Source organism: Equus quagga, unplaced genomic scaffold, assembly GCF_021613505.1.
Source record: "Equus quagga isolate Etosha38 unplaced genomic scaffold, UCLA_HA_Equagga_1.0 HiC_scaffold_442_RagTag, whole genome shotgun sequence".
Taxonomy (NCBI): domain Eukaryota; kingdom Metazoa; phylum Chordata; class Mammalia; order Perissodactyla; family Equidae; genus Equus; species Equus quagga.
The window spans coordinates 74,390-94,566 of NW_025793793.1; the positions used below are offsets into that span (position 1 = coordinate 74,390).

At 38.5% G+C, this 20,177-nt stretch overlaps 1 protein-coding gene across 1 annotated transcript in view; it reads left to right on the top strand.

Annotated features, from left to right (window-relative positions):
* Positions 1-20,177, top strand: part of LOC124232302 (fatty acid desaturase 2-like protein FADS2B) — a 31,889-nt gene that overhangs the window by 4,076 nt on the left and 7,636 nt on the right. Inside the window, exons 2-6 of the mRNA XM_046649264.1 lie at positions 564-674; positions 10,152-10,349; positions 11,662-11,763; positions 15,269-15,394; positions 18,016-18,076. Coding sequence (XP_046505220.1) covers positions 564-674; positions 10,152-10,349; positions 11,662-11,763; positions 15,269-15,394; positions 18,016-18,076 — 598 coding nt within the window. The remainder of the gene's footprint in view (positions 1-563; positions 675-10,151; positions 10,350-11,661; positions 11,764-15,268; positions 15,395-18,015; positions 18,077-20,177) is intronic.

A 20,177-nucleotide genomic window follows, 5' to 3' on the forward strand; every position in this document is an offset into this window, starting at 1 on the left:
GGCTTTGCTCCTAGGCTCTCTTATGCATTTGTTTTAAGCTACCATCATCAAATTTAACCTTTCTTCAGAAAGAACTTAATTCAAGAGTCTCATTCCCCTGGGCCTTTGGCAAGACACAAGAGGGAGACTTTGGTGGGAGATATGATTTGCACAGACAGTCTTGGTTGCTGCATGCCTCAGATGGTGTAAGCAACTTCCACACCAACCATGATGTTGGACATTGAAGTTTCATCGTAGCCCATTAACTCAAGCCAACAATTTCTTCTGGTGCTCAATAAAATGAGCAGTGATCTCTTCTAACACTTGGGGATAACCTGGCTACGTTGGACTTGCCTAGTGAAGCAGTGAATTCAGTAGGTGGATCTCCACCATGAGGTTTTCAGAGAGGGTTTCCAAGGGTAACATTGATAAACTTGAAGCATCAATCTGGAGTGAGAAACAAATCCTCTATAACAGAGCTGGTATTGGTTTCGAAGTTGGGCAGAGGATGAGATAAGGAAGGGGACTAATCTATGGAGCAACAGGTCTCTTTTAAGCCTCTAACAATCCTCTCTGATTTACAGGATGTCTTCAGAGCCATGCACCCGCAGCTTGACGTTGTGCAGTTGTACCTTAAGCCCCTGCTCATCGGAGAGCTTGCCCCTGGAGAGCCCAGCCAGGAGAGAAACAAAAATGTGAGTGAGGTCTAAGGACTCAAGAGTATGGAGAGGATGGGGACAAGGTATATTTCAGGGCCAAGTTATCATTTTCTGTGAGAAATCAGTCAACATGCCAAGGTACCTACCATAGCATGAAGGAGTGGATTCTGCATGTATCAAAAACAATGTCCTCTTCCTTAAACCCTCAGAGCTCTTAAACCTCTGTAAAACAAAGGAATGGAATTTTTGGTTCCCAACCAAACAGTAACTGCAGGTCTCTAAGCATCTGCTTGATGTCAGGCAAATTAAGGCTGTATTTTTTCCCATGACTGCTTGTAATTATTTGTTGAATGTTTGTATCTATGTTTTCTGTGAAACGAAGGTCCATGAGAGCAGAGAATATGTCTATTTTGCTTATATCTGTCTTCAGCATCTATCGGCACAAAATCAGACATTCACTAAGAACTTTATAAATAGCCACTGAATGAAAGATGTGAGTATCTTATCTACAACCCTTTTTACATTTGAGAAATTATAGTTCTGGGGAAATAAATCACTCTATGAAATTCCCAGAGCTGGTGTGTGAAAGAATTGAGACTCCGAGTCACTTATTTCTGGACCAATTCCTTAGATATTCCCAAGGCAGGGCACCACTCTTTCTTTGTCTAACACTTCGGCTACCTGATATACTATCTTTCAAAGGAAAGGGTCATTAGCAGACTAAAAATTCCCTAGGATTGTTTTACATTAACCTTAAAGGGATTTTTATTAATATTGAACATTTCATTTTATAACAATGTGTTTTTTTGAATTAGCTTACGTTTGTATAATTCTTGTAAAATAATTTTCACAAAGTGCTGATAATATATCACTGTGAGGCAGATAGAATAAAGATTATGTTTCTGCTGTAGGAAATGAGGAAACAAGGTCACAGAGGGACAGGAGGCATCTGAGGTCACAGAGCTGGTTAACTGCAGCCCTGAGAGGAACACTCAGGCTCTCTCCTTAGCTCCACATGCATCCCGTTCATCCCGCGAGGCTGTGTGTCAGGAAGCTCAGCTCTATATTTAGAAGAGTGTGCTCTGTGAGTGGACAGCCTGGACTCACAACCCAGCTCAGTCGCAAGTTGTGTGGGTTTAGGTCAGCTACCAGACCTCTCTGTGGTTCTGTTTCTCTGTCTATAAAATGGCAACAACAATAGCACCAAACTCACAAAAGTTATTGGGAGATTGTTGAAAGAGTTAAAGGCATTTAAAGCACAGGGTCTGGAACATAGAAAATGCTAAGCAGATTTTAGGTACTGTCAATAACATGAACTCAGTGGTGGTACTAGTTGTCGATAAACCTCTAGATATGTCCCCATCATTTAGGGCAGGTAGTCCTAGGTTAAGAATGGAAGAGGATGCAAAGCATAATTATTTTTCAAAGAAATTTTTTCTATGGAAAAGAAATCCCCACTAGTGGCTGAAAGCTATGAGATGATCATTCATTATCTAAAACAGTGTTGGACTCTGGGGCTAAAAGTCTACCATAAATTTTCTTTAATACATCTCTATATATACAGATAGAAACATGTATATAGAGGGAAAATTACTGTTTGAGCATGCAACTCAGGGTCAGGAAGCATAAGTTTAACTCCAGGATCTGTCACTGACTTGTTGATAATTTCAGATCTGTCACTTTTCTGGGCTTTGGTGATCCCCTGCTGTGTACAATAAATGGGTTGGAAAAGATGACCAGGCTGAGAGGCACTCTAGACATGACATTATAATTATCGATGGCCATCAGAATTTCAAGGTTGATGGGGGCTTGAGAGATGAGCCCATCCAGACTTTTCCAAGGCAGAGGATCTTATTAAAGTTCCATCAGTAAATTTTGAAATAAAATTTTTGGCTTCTAGAATTATTTTCATAACTCTTTCTTTTTCTGTTTCAAATTTCTCACCTTTCTTACATCTGAAGAATCCTGCCCTCTTTCTTATACCCTGGTCACTTTCTCAACTGTCCTGATTTTAAACCCATTCTAGTCATTAAGCTAAGAGAGATTTCTTTTCAGCCTTGGCACTGACTCTCCAGTATAATGTGGCAAGCTTGTAAACAAATGCTAGCATTATACATACACACACATGCACATATGCACACTACATGACCACAGGACCAGGACCCCTCCAGCCAGCAGACACACACTAATGTCATTGGAGACTCTGTATCTTGTTTCTGGAGATCCGTTGAGCAGTTCACGGAAAAGTCATCCTTCGAGCTAATCTAACTGAATTACATTTGTCTTGTTCATCATCTATGCAAGAGCCCTGTGCACATATCAACAGGTGATGACATTGAAAACACTTGTAAACCATACCACTAACTACAGTAACACAGATCCATATAGAGAACAGAGTTCCCCAGAGCATAGCCAGAGATCACTCAACACCTGAAATAATACTGATGATTTTAAAGACAACTGTTAGACTTATGTATGTCTTTACTGACCAACCCCCATTCAGTAAAAGAAACTGATTCTAACAGAATTCTGTAACAGTTTGAGGACGGTTTACAAATCACTACTCATCTTTCTCTTCTCGAGAGAAAAAAAATTTATTATAACCCTGTGTGCGTGTGTGTGTGTGAGGAAGATTGGCTCTGAGCTAACATCTGTGAGCTCTATCTGTTTTTCAACTAATTTTATTGAGATCATACTGCTTTATAACAATGTGTAATTTGGGGTGTACACTGTTATTTATCAATTTCTGAGTAAACTTCATCGTGCTTGCCCCCAGTAGCCTGATTTTTGTCCATCACGCTACATATGTGCCCCTTTACTTTTTGCCCACTCCGAACCCCCTTTCCTCTGATAACCACTAATTTGTTCTCTTTATCCTTGTATTTGTCTTCTACATATTGTTGAAATCATGCAATATTTGTCTTTCTCTGTGTGGCTTATTTCTCTTAATATCATAACCTGAATGTCCACCCATGTCGTTGCAAATGGGAAAATTTTTGTCTTTTTATGGCTGAGTAGCATTCCATTGTATATATATATATATACGCACCACATCTTCTTTACTCATTCGTCAGCCGATACGCACTTGGGCTGCTTCCATCTCTTCACTATTTTTAGTGCTGCAATGAACATAGGGCTGCATAAGTCTCTTTATGTTGTTGAATTCAAGTTCTTTGGATAAATACTCAGTAGGGGGATAGCTGGGTCATATGGTATTTGTATTTGTAATTTTTTGAGAAACCTCCTTACTGTTTTCCATACTGGCTGCACCAGTTTGCATTCCCACCAGCACTGTATGAAGGCTCCCTTTTCTCTACATCCTTTCCAACATTTGTTGCTTTTTGTCTTGGTAATGATAGCCATTCTGACCCATTTGAGATGGTATCTTGTTGTAGTTTTGATTTGCATTACCCTAATATTTAGTGATGTTGAACATTGTTTCATGGGTCTGTTGGCCATCTGTATATCGTCTTTGGAAAAATATCTGTCCATATGCTCTGCCATTTTCTGGTTGAGTTGTTTGTTTTTTGATTGTTGCATTCTATGAGCTCTTTATATATTTGGGAGATCAATTCTTTGTTGGATAAATGATTTGCAAATATCTTCTTCCAGTTGGTGGGTTTTTTTTTTTTTCATTTTGTTCATGGTTTCCTTTGCTTTGCCGAAGACTTTTAGTCTGATGTAATCACATTTGTTCACTCTTTTGTTTGCTTCACTTGCCCGAGTAGACATGGTATTCTAACAGATGTTGCTAGGACCAATGTCAACTTGGGTACTGCCTATATTTTCATCTAAGAGTTTTATGGTTTCAGGTCTTACATTCAAATCTTTAATCAATTTGAGTTAATTTTTGTGTTTTGTGCAAGATAATGGTCTACTTTCATTCTTTTGTAGGTGGCTGTCTAGTTTTCCCAACATTTATTGAAGAGACTTTCTATTCTATATTGTACGTTCTTGGCTCCTCTGTCAAAGATTAACTGCCCATACATATGTGGTTTTATTTCTGGGCTTTAAATTCTGTTTTCTTGATCTGTTTGTTTCTGTGCCAGCACAATGCTGTTTTGATTACTATAGCTTTGTATTATATTTCGAAATCAGGGACTGTGGTGCCTCCAGCTTTGTTGTTTTTGTCTCAAGATTGCTTTGCCTATTTGAGGTCTTTTGTTGCTCCATGTAAATTTTAGGATTGTTTGTCCTATTTCTGGTAAGAATGTCATTGGGATTCTGATTGGGATTGCAATGAATCTGTAGATTTCTTTAGAGTGTGAACATTTTAACTATGTTTATTATTCTGACCAACGAGCATGTGATATCTTTCCATTTCAATGTATCTTCTTCAATTTCTTTCAATAATGTTCTCTAGTTTTGACTGTACAGGTCTTTCACCTCTTTCACTAAGTTAGTTCTTAGATATTTTAATCTTTTTGCAATTTTAAATGGGATTGCGATATTTTATTCTGTTGCAATTGTAAATGGGATTGTATTCTTGATTTCTCTGTCTGGTAGATCATTGTTAGTGTATAGAAATGCATCGAGTCTTTTAAATTGATTTTGTATCCTACAAATTCGCTGTAGTTGTTGATTATTTCTAATAGTTTTCTGGTGGATTCTGTAGGTTTTTCTATAAATAGAATGATGTAATCTGCAAAGAGCAAGAATTTCAGTTCTTCCCTTCCAATTCTGATATCTTTTATTTCTTTTTCTTGCTTAATTCTTCTGGCCAAAATCTCCAGTACTATGTGGAATAGGAGTGGAGTGAGTGGGCACCCTTGTCTTGTTCCTATTCTCAAAGAGATGGTTTTCAATTTTTAAGCATTAAGTATGACATTCGCTGTGAGTTTCTCATATATGGCCTATATTATGTTGAGGTAATTTCCTTCTATACCCATTTAACTGAGAGTTTTTATCATAAATGGATGTTGGATTTTGTCAAAGGCATTCTTTGCATCTATTGAGATGATGATATGATTCTTATCCTCATTTTGTTAATGTGGCATATCACATTGATTGATTTGCATATTTTGAAACATCCCTGCATCTTTAGAATAAATCCCACTTGATCATGGTGTACAATCCTTGTAATGTATTGCCATATTCAATTTGCCAACATTTTGTTAAGGATTTTTGCATCTAAGTTCATCAGCAACATTGACTTGTAGTTTTCCTTCATTGTGTCATCCTTGTCTAGTTTTGGTATCAGGGTAATTTCAATCTCATAGAATGAGTTAGGAAGCATTCCATCTTCTTCTGTGAAATACTTTGAGAAGGCTAGCTATTAAATCTTCTTTGAATGTTTGGTAGCATTCTCCAGAGAAGCCGTCTGGTCCTGGTCTTTGTTTTTTGGAAACTTTTGGATCACTGTTTCAATCTCTTTCCTCATGATTGATCTATTCAGATTCTCTATTTCTTCTTGATTCAGTTTTAAGTGGTTGTATGAGTCTAGAAATTTATCCCTTTCTTCTGCGTTATTCAATTTGTGGGCATAAAGCTTTTCACAGTATTCTCTTATGATCCTTTGTATTTCTTTAGTACTGTTGTAATTACTTTTCTTTCATTTCACATTTTATTTATGTGAGGATTCTCTCTTTTTTTCTCGGTGAGTCTGGCAAAAGGTTTGTTTGAGTTCTCAAAGAACCAGCTCTTAGTTTCCTTAATTCAATTCTACTGTCTTTTAGTCTCTATTTCATTTATTTCTTCTCTGGTTTTCATTATTTGCCTTCTTCTGCTGACTTTGGGCTTAGCTTGTTCTTCTTTTTCTACTTCTATCAGGTGCATTTTAAGATGACTTACTTGGGATTTGTCTTTCTTGTTGAGGTGGCCCTGTATTGCTATAAATTTCCCTCTTATGGCAGACATTGCTGCATCCCGTAAGAGCTGGTATGTTGTATTTTCATTTTCATTTTCATTTTTCTCCAGGTATTTTCTAGTTTGCTTCCACTTTGATTTCTTCCTTGATCCAATGCATGTTCATAGCATTTGTTTAGTGTCCACCTATTTCTGCCTTTCCCAGTTTGTTTCCTGTAGTTGATTTCTAGTTATATAGCATGATGCTGAGAAAAGGTGGTTGGGATGATTTCAATCTTCTTAAATTCATTAAGGCTTGCCTTGTTTCCCAACATATGGGAGAATTATCTTCAAGAATGATCCATGTGCACTTGAGAGGAATGTGTTATCTGCGATTTTTGGATGGAAAGATTTGCATATATCTAAGTCCATTTTATCAAGTGTTTCATGTAAATCCACTATTTCCTCATGGTTTTTTGTCTGGATGTTCTGTCCATTGATGTAGTGGACTGTTGAGGTCCCCTACTACTATTGTGTTGCTGTTAATTTCCTCATGAAGTCTGTTAACAATTGTTTTATGTACTTTGGTACCCCTGTGTTGGGTGCATATATATTAACAAGTGTTTTCTTCTCTTGGTAGAATGTCACTTTTATCATTATACACTGCCACTCTTTGTCTCTCATTGTCTTTTTTAACTTGAAGTCTGCTTTGTCTGATAGAAATATGTCGACATCTACTTTCTTTTTTTTGCCATTTGCTTGGAGTACTGTCTTCCATCCCTCCACTCTGAGCCTATGCTTGTCTTCAGAGGTGAAATGTGTTTCCTGGAGGCAGCATATTTTTGGGTGTGATTTTTTAATCATCCTGCTATTCTGTGTCTTTTGATTGAAGAATTCAATGTATTTACATTAGAGTGATTATTGATATATGAGGGCTTAATACTGCCATTTTATCCCCTGTTTTCTCATTTTTCTATGTTTCCTTTTTTTCTCTTCCTTTCTATTTCTGACTGCCATTTCATTTTTGTGGTTCTCTGAAGAGGTTTTCTCACTTTTCCCTCTTTTTGTGAATTGTAGCTCTGCTCTGATTTTTTCTTTGGTGGTTACCACCAGGATTGTATAAACGATCTCATAGATGAGATCATCCATTTTCTCATAGCCTCTTATCTCCATTAATCTAATCAACTTCTTTCCCTTTCCTCTCCCCTTCTGTGTTATTGCTGTTACAAATTGTTCTGCTTTTAATGTTCTGAGTTTTTGAGACTAAGTTGAAGTGTTTATCCTTACTTTTGATGCCTACTTTCCATTTATCTCTTAACTTATAATGGAATCTTTGCCTCCCTGTTCTGATACAGGGCTGCAGTTTTATGATCATGTCTGTCTATTTGTCTCATTACTCAGAGCTTTGTAGACCTTTGCCTTTTTGTTACTGGAGTGAGGGCATCTTTAATTATTTCTTGTTGGTGAAGTCTAGTGGTGATGAAATCCCTCAGCTTTTGGCTATCTGGCAAAACTTTTTTTTCTTCATCAGATCTGAAGGGAAGTTTTACTGGATAACGTATTCTTGGCTGAAAGATCTATCTTTCAGTATTTTGAATATAACATTCCATTCTCTCTTAGATTGTAGGGTTTTTTCTGAAATATCTGCTGAAAACTGGATAGGGTATCCTTTGAAGGTTGTTTTCTTTTGCCTTGCTAGACTCAATATTTTTCCTTTGTCATTGACTTTTGCCATTTTTAGTGTTATATGCCTTGCGGAAGGTCTTGTAGCATTGATGTAATTAGGCATTCTATTAGCTTCATGTATTTGTAAATCTGGAACCTTCCCCAGGTTTGAGAAGTGATGAGCTATTATTTCTTAGATCAAGCTCTCTGCTACTTTCTCCCACTCTTCTCCTCTGGAATACCTGTAATCATTATGTTTCTTTTCCTAATTGAGTCAGATATTTCTCAAAGAATGAGTTCTTTTATTTTAAATCTTAGTTCCACCTATCTCCTCCTCCACTTATAGAATTTCTATAATTGTCTAAATCACTAATTCTTTCCTCCATACATCAGCTCTACTTCTTAAGGAATCTAGATTACTTCTTTTCTCATTAATTGTCTTTTTCATATCCAGAATTTCTGCTTGATTTTTTTTATACTTTCAATCTCTTTGTTGAAGAGGTTCATTTTATTCCTGAGCTCCTTGATCTGTCTTCTTGTGTTCTCTTGTAAATGGTTGGGTTTCTTTATGACAGCTATTTTGAATTCTCTGTCATTTAGGCTGTTAAATTCTGTGGCTTCAGGGTTGGTTTCTGGAGAATTGTCATTTTCTATCTGGTCTGAATTGTTGTTGCTTTTTCTAATGGTGTTTGATGAACTAATATTTATTTATTTATTTATTTATTTATTCATTTTTGATGAAGTTTAGCCATGAGCTAACGCCTGTCTCCATCATGTTTTAGCTGAGGAATCTTGGCCCTGAGAAAATGGCTTGCCCATCTTCCTCTATTTTATATGTAGGACACCTGCATCTGTATGGATTGATAAGCAGTACATAGGTCCGTGCCTGGGACCTGAACCAGTGAATCCCGGGCCACAAATGCAGAGAACATGAGCTTAACCAGTACGCCACTGGGCTGACCTCTGAGCTAATCTTTTGTGATGGCATTTGTGGTAGTATTAGGTCACAGATTCCACCCGTTACCACTAAGGGGAAACAGGAGCAGAGTTTCTGGCCTGACCTCATCTGCTTGAAACTATGGGGGTTTTATAGATGCTTGCCTCAGGATGGGGTGTGTTCAGGCACTTGTGGGGACTATCTGTGGTGGGCAGGGCTTCATTTTTGGACAAAACTAGTACCACTCCTGGTGCCATGGGGGCATGCTGGGCTCTACCTCCCTGCCAGGAAAGCAATCACCAGTGGGCTAAGGGCTGCTGCTGCCTCTTCCTTCAGCTACTCTGGGACACATTTCCTGTTTTGGGGCTCAGTGGCACCATGGGTATTCACATAAGCCTAGAATGTGCTTCCTCCAGCATGTGTTTCTGCTGCAGTCTCTGCTTGTGGTCCACAGGGCTGCTATGCTTGGTGGGCAGGGCTTCGTCCCTGGGACCAAGGTAGGGCCACTCTTTGGCACTTTAGGGGCCCAGTGGACTCCCCCTCCCTGTTGGTAAAGCAATCAGAAGTAGGCTAAGGGCTGCAACCATCTCGCCCCCTACAGTTGCCCCAGTGCATGTTCCCACTTTCAGAGCACTCATGCTGGGTTGGGAAGTGTCTGTGTGCATGCACAGGGCCACCAGGGGAGAGTAGGGAGTGCTCACCTTTCTCCACCACTCCCCATGGAGCCAGTCTATCCATGCTCAGATGTATAGCTGTGTGTCTCTGAGGCATCCTGCTGTGCTGTGTGAGCTTCCTCCATTGGTCAGCGAATCTCCGCTTACTTATAATTCAAAAGGGGGAGAGACAAAGGGAACATCTAACTCTGCCATGTTGTTGCAGTCATACCACATGAACTTAACAACTACACCCCCTGGCCAGCCACCACCACAACCTTTTTGAAGGGTCTCTTTGTTAATTGTCTTTTGTTTATACTTCTGCCAAATTAAATTTATTAATATTAATAAGTTTCTATTCACAAAATTAAGGCATTAGTAAGTTAATAAAATAGATTCTTAATTATGTTCATTTGTGTTCCTTCTCCCTTGAAGGCACTAATTCATTACTCAATGTGAATATTCATTTCACAGTCCCAGTTGGTGGAAGATTTCCAAGAATTGCGGAGGAAATTAGAGGATATGAATATGTTCAACGCCAATCTGGGGTTCTTTTTCCTTCACCTTGCCCAGATCTTGATTTTGGAAGCCCTGGCTTGGCTAATGCTGTGGCATTTTGGCAATGGCTGGTGTATTACAATATTCGCTTCCTTTCTTCTCACAATTTCTCAGGTAAGCAAGCATCCTAAGCCCAGGCAATGGCTTCAGGGAAAAGCTTAGAATTTTTCTTCTGTCTTTAGATTGTTGTCAGCTGCTGCCTGATACTTCCTAGCAACCTACTCATCAGCATCTCACACCAGCAAATTACCAAACCTCACCAGCCCCCAGTTCTCTTGTCTGTAAAATGGCTATAGCAAATTATGTTATGGAAGTATGCTGAGGACAGCTAAACAAGATAATGTAGAAAATACCTAGTATGTGGTAAATATTTAATTCATGGCAGTTGCTACTCTTTGCTCAATTTGATCCACACATCTTCAGGAACTGCAGTTCTACTCTCAGCCATGTAACACTCACCTTATATTTCATTCATTTAGCAACCAAGATTTATCAATTCATCAAACCATGAATTGTTCAAGAGCAAAGACATCTCATTATATAAGAATTAAGAATGTATAGATTTTGCCATAAAGGACAACCAGCAGCTGGCACATAGCAGGGTATTTGATAAATCCTTGTTGAATCAAATATGAATCTCTGAGCATGGACTTCTATGAACACAACACGGTGTTGTGGACATAAACCCCAATGCATGTGGTCCCTGCCCTTGGAAAATGAGTCATCCACTGGAGGAGACTGTCATTCAAATATCTAACATACTATATGACACAATGACATGGATGCCAAGGAGGGGAAAGAGCTTGTCCTATTGGAGAGGAAAGAGGCATTTAATTCTGATCGGAACAACTGTAGAAGGTTTTAAGAAGAAGTAACACCAATGTCAATTCCAGAATTTCATATGCTATTTGTTTTTGAAAAGCTAACTTCTCTTATTCCACGAAAAGCAACTTTTCAAATAAGAAAGGAAGCAAACATTTGTTTGGTGTTTAGCATAAGCCAGTCACTGTACACATGTTTAAGCCGCATAAAAGCTCCGTGAGTAAGATGTTATTATCCTCGCTTATCAATGAAGGATTAAGGTTCAAGCTACTAATAACTCACCAAGATTCGTGCAACTCATAAGTGGTGAAGAAGGTTTAGAACCCAAATCTGCCTGACTCCACAGGTCATGCTCTTTCCACTCCACACTGAAAGATTTTGACAGTGGCAAGGAGAGCATTCTCAGCTGGAGAACCATCTGTGCAAAAGCATGGAGGTGGGGAAGAATGTGACACGTGTGGGAAATAGAAAGTAAACTTAGCTTGAGTTCAGAGAAGCTCTCCCACTCTTTTTCTCAGACGGACTCCTGAATCTACTATCGTGCTAATTTGTGAATTAGTTCTTGACGTCCCAATTTCTCTAACCACAATTTGGTCTCTTCTAGGCTCAGAGTGGATTTTTACAGCATGATGCAGGACACCTATCCATATTTAAAAAGTCCAATTGGAACCGCCTGATGCACAAATTTCTGATATGTCATCTCAAGGTATGAGATGTTCAGGAAGTATGATGGGATTCCTGAACATCATTTGCTAAGGCACAGGTTTCCAAGTTTCTTTGTTCACTCATCTCAATAAAACTGTTTGTATAAGCCCACAAATAAAAGTAGATATATTAACAATGTATGTATTATATATACATATATTTACATATACTAATATGCAATATAACTGTAATATATATGCTAAAGTTAGAATTTTATAAGGATAACATTTATCTCTATTTAAGAAATTCTAATATTTTTCCTTATCCTAGTAAACTATTTGGTACCTCCTTAAGAATCCACCTTACAGGAGAAGGATTGTGACTTTACAAATGGAGATGTGCCTGTAAAATCATGAGAGGGAATATTCTTAGAAGGGGTCTGGACATTTATCGCTGGGAAGCTAGGGGATGCCAGAAAGCCTGATTAATTCCAGAAGGGTGGGACTATGAAGAAATAAAGGAAAAAATGCAAGAAAATAGATAAACCCTGAAGAGAAAGAGAAAAGATGGGCAAGAAATTACAGATGGCTCTGTTCAAGATTCTTGGGTTACCAAACCTAGACTGCTGAAAAAACTGCAGAAAACCAAGGTGGTGATGATGGCAGTTGGTTTTATCCCCCCAACATAGCTCCAGGAGGGGAAGCACACACTCCTATGCAATGCACACTGGGTGCAGCACCTGGCAGAGTGCCTGGCACATAGGAGGCCTTCAATAAGTATTTGTTGAATGAAGGAATGAATGAGTGAATGAAGAAAGAAACCTAGGTAACAGAACAGGATTGCTAAGAGTGGCTTCTAGCCCTGCCTCTGATAATGCTCATTATGTGACCTTGAGTAAGTCACATACTATCTCTGGCCCTCAGGGTTCCCATCTCTCACATTAGGAGCTAATATTGAGGAGTCATTCTGGCTCCTCCATTCTGGCTCTCATTTACAGTCATCTGAAGAGCTTTTAGAAAACACTGCTTCCCAGGTACAGGTACCCTCTCTAGAGGTTCTCATTTAATTCATCTGTGGTGGGGTCTGGGCGTCAGCACTGTATTGAAAGCTCTCCAGGTGATTCTAACCTGCAGCCAGGATTAAGAACTGTGGCTCTAACATCAGACCTGCCTTCTGTAGGAACTCAGCCACTAGTTAGCTGGGTCACTTTGATCAAATTGCTTAATGTCTATGAACCTCAGTTTCTTCAGTTGTAAAATGGAGACAGATGATGGCTTCAACCCGACAGGGATATTGTTAGGATTATATGTCATATACCTGTGTTGTGCTGAACACAAAGCATGACATATGGGAAATGCTCAATAACTTTCAGCTGTTAATAATACTAGGAATAATCTTTCCATAATCAAAATGGGGACCCAGAATAATTAAGAAAAATGTTAAATTGTTATGGTACTAAGAAGATAGGGAATTAGACCATAAATCATGGCATCATTAAATTGGAAAAATCTTAGAATCACCTAGTCTTCTTATATACTCTCATTCTGGTTGAGCAAACTGAGGCTTAAGTAGATTAGACAACACAGGGTTGGATCTAGATTCATATTAGAAATATGTCTGCCACTCAAAATGGTTAAAATGAATAATATATTGTCATTATATGTGACAAGCTTCATTTTACCATAAAATTTATGTAGGCACACTATTCTGCCCTTTATCCACCAGTGTTGGATAGTTGAAGTGTTTCTGGATTCGCTCAAAAATCCTTATCACAGAAATAATGCAGAGATGGTTCCTTATGTCATCGTGAGATTCAGGTAATGGACACTTCCACCCTCTCTCCCCAATTCCAAAGACGTCAGAGGAAAAGTGAGACTCATCTGCCCTGGAGTTGGTTTGTTGACAGTGTATGGAATATTTCAGATCAGCCCCACTCTAGCTGATGCTTTTTTAAAAATCCCTGAGTGTATACACAATTTTAAGAGTCAGTGAGTGGTATGCACTTTGATAGAAGTTTGGAGTGTGGTGGGGCCCCAGAAGGAGGACTGGAAATAGCGTAGCACTTGTTGAGTTTGAAATATCATGAGACATTCAAAAAGAAATGTTTGGAAAGTGACTGCCCATTAAAGCATAAACTTCAACAGAGTGACCTGGGACTGGAGAGAATAAGAGAGAGATTCCACCGTAAGGGTATTAGAAAATCTTAGAGGTGAGATGAGAATACCACTCCTGATGGATTGGAGTAGGGGGGTGGGTGCTAAGAGAAGACACAATGAATACTATAGAAAGACAGCACTTACAGATTTTCAAACATGCTCATCCCTCTCTACCATAGATGAATCAACCAACATAGTCCAACAGAAAAATAATGCCAACCATGTTTAAATGACTTGTCATTTTAAATTTTCCAGTAACCACATTTTAAAAGGTAACTTTATCATATATATATATATATATATATTCAAACATTATCTTTTCAACCTGTACTCAGTATATAAATTATTAATAAGACAATTTAAATTCCCTTTTCATCCAGAGTCCTCAAAATCTAGTGTGTATTATATACTTCCAGCCAATCTTAATTTGGTCACATTTCAAGTGCTCAATAGCCACATGTGATTAGGGGCTACTTTATTAGACAGGCAAATCTAAAACATGTGTAGGCCAGTTATTGAGAGATGTCAAATACTGAATAAAAACTACTGCTACTGCTTATTCTTCTATAAAAGATTAACAACAGGAGAAATGAGAGGAACTTAAATATTGCAACGTGCCAACAATTTATGTACAGCCTCTCATGTCTCCCCAAATGACCCATGGATAAAAATGTCATTATACTGTATTTGCTGGAGATGAAATTGAACCTCAAAGAGGATGAGTGATTTGTCCAAACCACCGAGCAGTGTTTATCTGGTTTATGAAAGAGGTTGATGTGTTTCTAAATCCTGTGCTCTATTAAGGTCTGCAGACTTTCATTCAGAGAGAGAAAACCAGAAACGACCTCATCAGAGATGATGCAACCTTGGCATCAACTGTAATAATCTTACTCACATTTATTTTTATATGAGAGCATTGAAGCCTGTTCATTCAATGATCTGAGCCAAGACCCCCTACAAAATCATTTCAGATCTATAATTTTTTGAAATGTTCATTGAAGCAGGATTCTTCAAAAGGAAAGGCCAATTTTTTTCCACAGAACTAATTCAAGCCTTGGAGCCGAGGTTTCTTTATTTGTAAAATAGGAAGAATACTCTCCGCCCCATCTACCTTCAGACTTTTTTTTAAACGAGAATCAAAAAATAGACAGATGGAAAAACAATTTATTTCCACAAGTTTTTATGATTTTTTCATTATCAAGAGTTGTTTTAGCCTGAATCAGATGATTATTTGTCTGTAGGCTTTGAGAACTTCCAGTTAGTGAATCATCCTGTGACCTGGTTGTGGGGACAAATTTGAGAATCTCAAATCTCTTATTTTGACTTTGGAGATGCCTGAAGGAATCTGTGATAGTGAAGGATATTTCAGGAGAGAAATCTTGCAGCTAATCAACCCTCTCTTCTCCTCAGGCCATGTCGAGAAACTGGTGGAACAGTGGACACTGGCAGCATCATGTAAAAACGAACATCTACCACAAAGACCCAGATGTTAATTTACTACCACTATTTCTGGTTGGAGATTTGCAACCTGTTGAGGTACATTGAGAAATCATGGGCACCAGAGAAATGTCCCTGGAAGTGGTTCTTGGAAAAGTCTTCAGCCTTGCTTTGGAAACATCAAGCTGGAAGTTCCAGCTTCAAGCATAGTCTGAGGGCACCTCTCCTTTTGCGTCCAGGTTACAAATTTGAAATAACTGAATCTGGGATTGTAAGAACAGGAGGAGATGTGGAGTGTATGACTCTATGACCATAAAGGTCATCCAGTCCAACTTCCTGCAGTAGGAAATGTGATAACCATATCACTCTACTTCAGCAATCCTGATGGCAGAGGGATCCCCGCTCAGTGCCTGTCACTACTTCTGGACAACCCAAGCTAATATTAGACCATTAAACTAGATGACTGAGGTTGACAATGACTCTTCAAAATTTAACAAGCTTATAGAGACATTCATTAGAGAAGACATGTCGGTATATTCAAAACTCACTAAATCACAAACAACTAAATAGCTAACTATCTCAACTAATTCCAGCTCAGCTAGAAGACACTATGCTGTTATTTTTAGTTAATGTTCATTTTGATTCATTTACACATGACCCACAGCCCAAGTGCCTTGTAAGACACTTAGAGCCCCCACCACTAATTTGTGCTTCTTAAACAACAGAAAACAAAAGGAAAAAGTCAGCTCCAGAAATTGTCACATGTTGATTTTTTCCACCAACTTAAAGTCATCATGTAAAGAGCAATTGCTAAATTTCTTAGGAGGTAATCTTTTTTCAACAAAGGAGGTATAAGAACAGCCACAGAAGTCTCTCTCCTCAGGGAGAAATGGTAAATCTTGAGAATCAGGTACTTAGGAAGACAGTGTTATCCCTTTCTAGAAGAATTTAGGAGTTTTGTAAAAACAAAAGAGGATGGTTTTGTCAGTTGCTGCCCAAGTCCTGTGGTACACAAAGCTTTTTGAAAATAGGTTTTCCCAGCTTTGGGGAACTCACCTTCTTCTGCAGCTGAATTAGGAAATGAATATACTGCCTAGACTGAAAAAGAAAATTCTGGCTGTTATCAAAAATCACTTGCTTTTGACCATGGCTCCACAAACAACTTGGACTGCTGTGATGTCTGTGGACTCCTATGCTCATCACAAAACTGTGTCGTTTTAATTTCCCTAGTCCTCCCCACAGAGAAAGAGAAATTTGTCTCACCGAAGTTCATGAAGCAGCCTGACCCTCTCCAGAAGTGCCTTCTTTAGAGCCATATTCAATACACCTGTTGCCTCTTCAAAAATGATGTAGGCCACCTCTCCAAGTTTTACAGCTGCTCTTTGGACTTATGCCTTGAAACATAGAGTTCTGTACATTATAGTGTCAAAGCTACCATACAAGATATTGCTTAAAATTATTTAAACTCTAAAATTCAGTTACTTCACATCAAAAAATAGTTCTGAAGAGACTTGAACTTATCCTTTCTTCTCATTTTACTGTGAATCTTTCCACCACTATTTCCAAACATTCAGTCCTTCAACAAGGATGAATTAAATCTTCAATGTGTCAGGTCATGTGCACTGGAAAGACATAGAGTCCACCTTTGCAATGATATTCACAACCAGTCTTCACCTAGGTTCGCTAACTCCCAAGCATTTTCTACCTATTCTTTCTTCCATGCTTCACACTACTTAAATGTTTGAAAGTTTGAGAGTAACTGAAAATAGCTATTATTACTTCATCACCATGATATTTCTTTTTATTTCTCCAATAAGAGAAGGGTGGAAAAAGTCCACTATCCAGAAGAGAGGAAATCTATATGTAGAAGTGAACTTATCAAGGAAATGAGGAAAGCAAGAGTCAAACACAGCCCACGGAGTTATAACTAAGTGAACACACAGCAAAAATACAGAGTGAATGCGAATTATCATTTATTCATTCATTCCTTTAATTAAACATTCATTGAGTCTGCTAGTTCCTGGAGTTATAACCATTACTTCTCCACCTGCTCTCAGGGTATTTGCTGTCTTGTGCACTAAAAGACTAAATTAACTGAGGAGACCCCAAGAAAATGAATCAAATTCCCTGTCATGAGATTATATATAATATCATCATGTCTTAGAAATAGAAAATCACCGCATGAGATCCATGATGATAATGATGGCACAAAGGAGGAAAGATGAGATAAATAGGAGGGGCCATGTCTATATCTTTCCTCGCATGACCATTCATTAAATATCTGTTGAAAGAATAAATATAGATGGAAACTGAGCTTCAAGCAGAATTCTATACACCACAGTTAAAGAAGAGCTGGGAAAACTCATCACAAATGTTCTTCTCAATCACCACTTCACTCCACATAAGTAACAAATTTTCAAAATGGAATCGATGGGAATAAAAAAAAAATGATCGCAATCTCCATGGTCAATTTTAATAAACCATCCATGCAAGATTTGCCCACATTTAATTAAAGCAAAAAGATGCCAAAAAATGTCATCTCATTCCAGTTCTGGTTCTTCTAGTGCCTCTAATTTGACTGCTGGTGAACTTTGATTGGATAGCTCTTTCCATAGAGATTTTAAACACTCACATACACACTCATTCACACACGCAGATGTCTTTGATGTAGTGGCCAGAAGTATTGTCTTTTACCTAAATTTTGTTCTCTCTCCATTCAGTGTGGCAAGAAGAAAATTAAATACATCAATTATGAGAAGCAGCACCTGTACTTCTACATGGGTGAGTCTCCTTGCAGCCACATTTCTTCATCCCATTTCCTTGAGGCAAGCTGTTGTCAAGGCAGAAGGCAGACTGGAACCCTCTGTGTCTTATTTTAACTGGAAAAAGCTTCATGTCTTCTTTCAGACTTTCTGGGGTGAAAATCTGAAAAGGAAAATGGAAGAGCAAATAAGAATTTTTAATACTCATCTCATCACTCTGGGTATAAGGCAGGGAAGGAGATGATCCAAGAAGGATGGAAGGCAGGATGCCAATCAAGGGGATTTGCATCTGGGACTCTCATCATGGATAGACTAAACACTTGTCAAGAACAAAAGAATAGAAATATTTGAATCAGGAGGAAAGACAGATAGGAAAATAATGCCAAAGCATTGAAAGGATGATGCCAGAAAAAGTAGAGGAATGATAATAAAAGACACACATAGATGTTCTGTGTGAAAGAAAGCTGGCTCTTCCCAGAGCTTACACACAGCTGTAGAAGATATCCTGGTGGACAGTTATGTATATATATATTTCTGATATACATATATGTACCTGTTATATATCTATATCTATCTACTGATCAATTGATCAATACATAGATAGGCATACATATAGATTTATATAATAGGTCTGAATGTGGTGCAGATATAAAAGAAAGCAGGGTAGCTGAATGATGCTGGTACCAATAAAAAACCTCGAGGGCATTATGTTAAGAGAAATAAGCCAGTCAGAGAAAGACGAACTCTGTATGACTCCACTCATAGGTGGAAGTTAACATATTGACAAGGAGATCTGATCGGTGGTTACCAGGGAAAAGGGGAGGTGGGGGGAGGGCACAAAGGGGGAAGAGGTGTACCCACAACATGACTAACAATAATGTACAACTGAAATCTCACAAGGTTGTAATCTATCATAACATTAATAAAAAAAGCAAAAAACATCAGCAACAAAAATACTTTGCTCTTAATCAAAATCAAATTCATAACAGCTCACAAAGAAAGGTTTCATAGAACTCCAAAATATGCTCATCTAAAACGTTTGAGAAATAAGCCCCAATCAGGGACAGTCCCACACATTTCCTGTAGATCAGTGGTTCTTGACCAGGAGCAATGTTAACCGAATGGAATATCTGAAAATGTCTGGAGAAATTTTTGGTTATTAAAATGGAGAGGGAGGAATGATAATGGCATCCAGGGGCCAGAAAGCCAGGGACACTGTTATGTAATACAGAGGACAAGCCTTAACAATAAAGAATTATCTCACCCCAAATGCCCACAGTGGTAAAGCTGGAAAGTCTGTTGCAGATGATCTGATTTGCCCAGATGTTGGTTGCCAGTAGTCATCTGTAACATACCTTATCAGAGTGGCCTGTAGGGTCATATTTTGTGATATGGGAGCAGCTTCCACTGCTGGCCCTGCTTTAATTGGGCAGCCCCTACCTATGGTAGCCACCTGCTCCTTTTGTTGCATGACCAAAATGAGGAAAGAGGACACTGGTGCTCCATTTTGAAAAGCAGCTGACCCCCAGACTAACTAGATGTGTGTTCACATAAGAAAAAAGCAGTTGGAGTTTCTTTTCTGAACTCACCTCCCATGTCTATAGTTCTACAATATGCCCTTAGCTTATGAAGAATGAATGAATGGTGTGGATTCACTGCAGAATGCCCACCTCACAAACCACACTACTCTCAGGAACTCTTTCACTGTGCCCTTTCTCTTCAAATGCCAACTTAGCAACTTGGGTACAAATGAGTCATACTCAAACTGTCAAAGAAAAACAGAGGTGGGCATTTGTTAAAGGTGGCACTACAGACTTTATTCAAGCTATTGCAATAGGAAAGAGAGGCTTCCTTATAAGCTGAGCTCAACTCTGGTGAAACAAAATGAGGGAGACTTTAAACGCTGGGGCGTGCTAAAGGAAATTACTGAAAGACATTGAAGGGAAGGGAAGCTGGTCAACATGATTAGGAAATCTGTGTTCGGCTCTTACCCTCCCACAGAGACATGGATGAATGGCCCTATCTTTCCTGATGATTATATTTCAAAAGGATGACTCCCAGGTCCTCGAGAAAGATATCTCTGTATTATAGAAGATACATCTCAAAGGGGCATAAAAAAG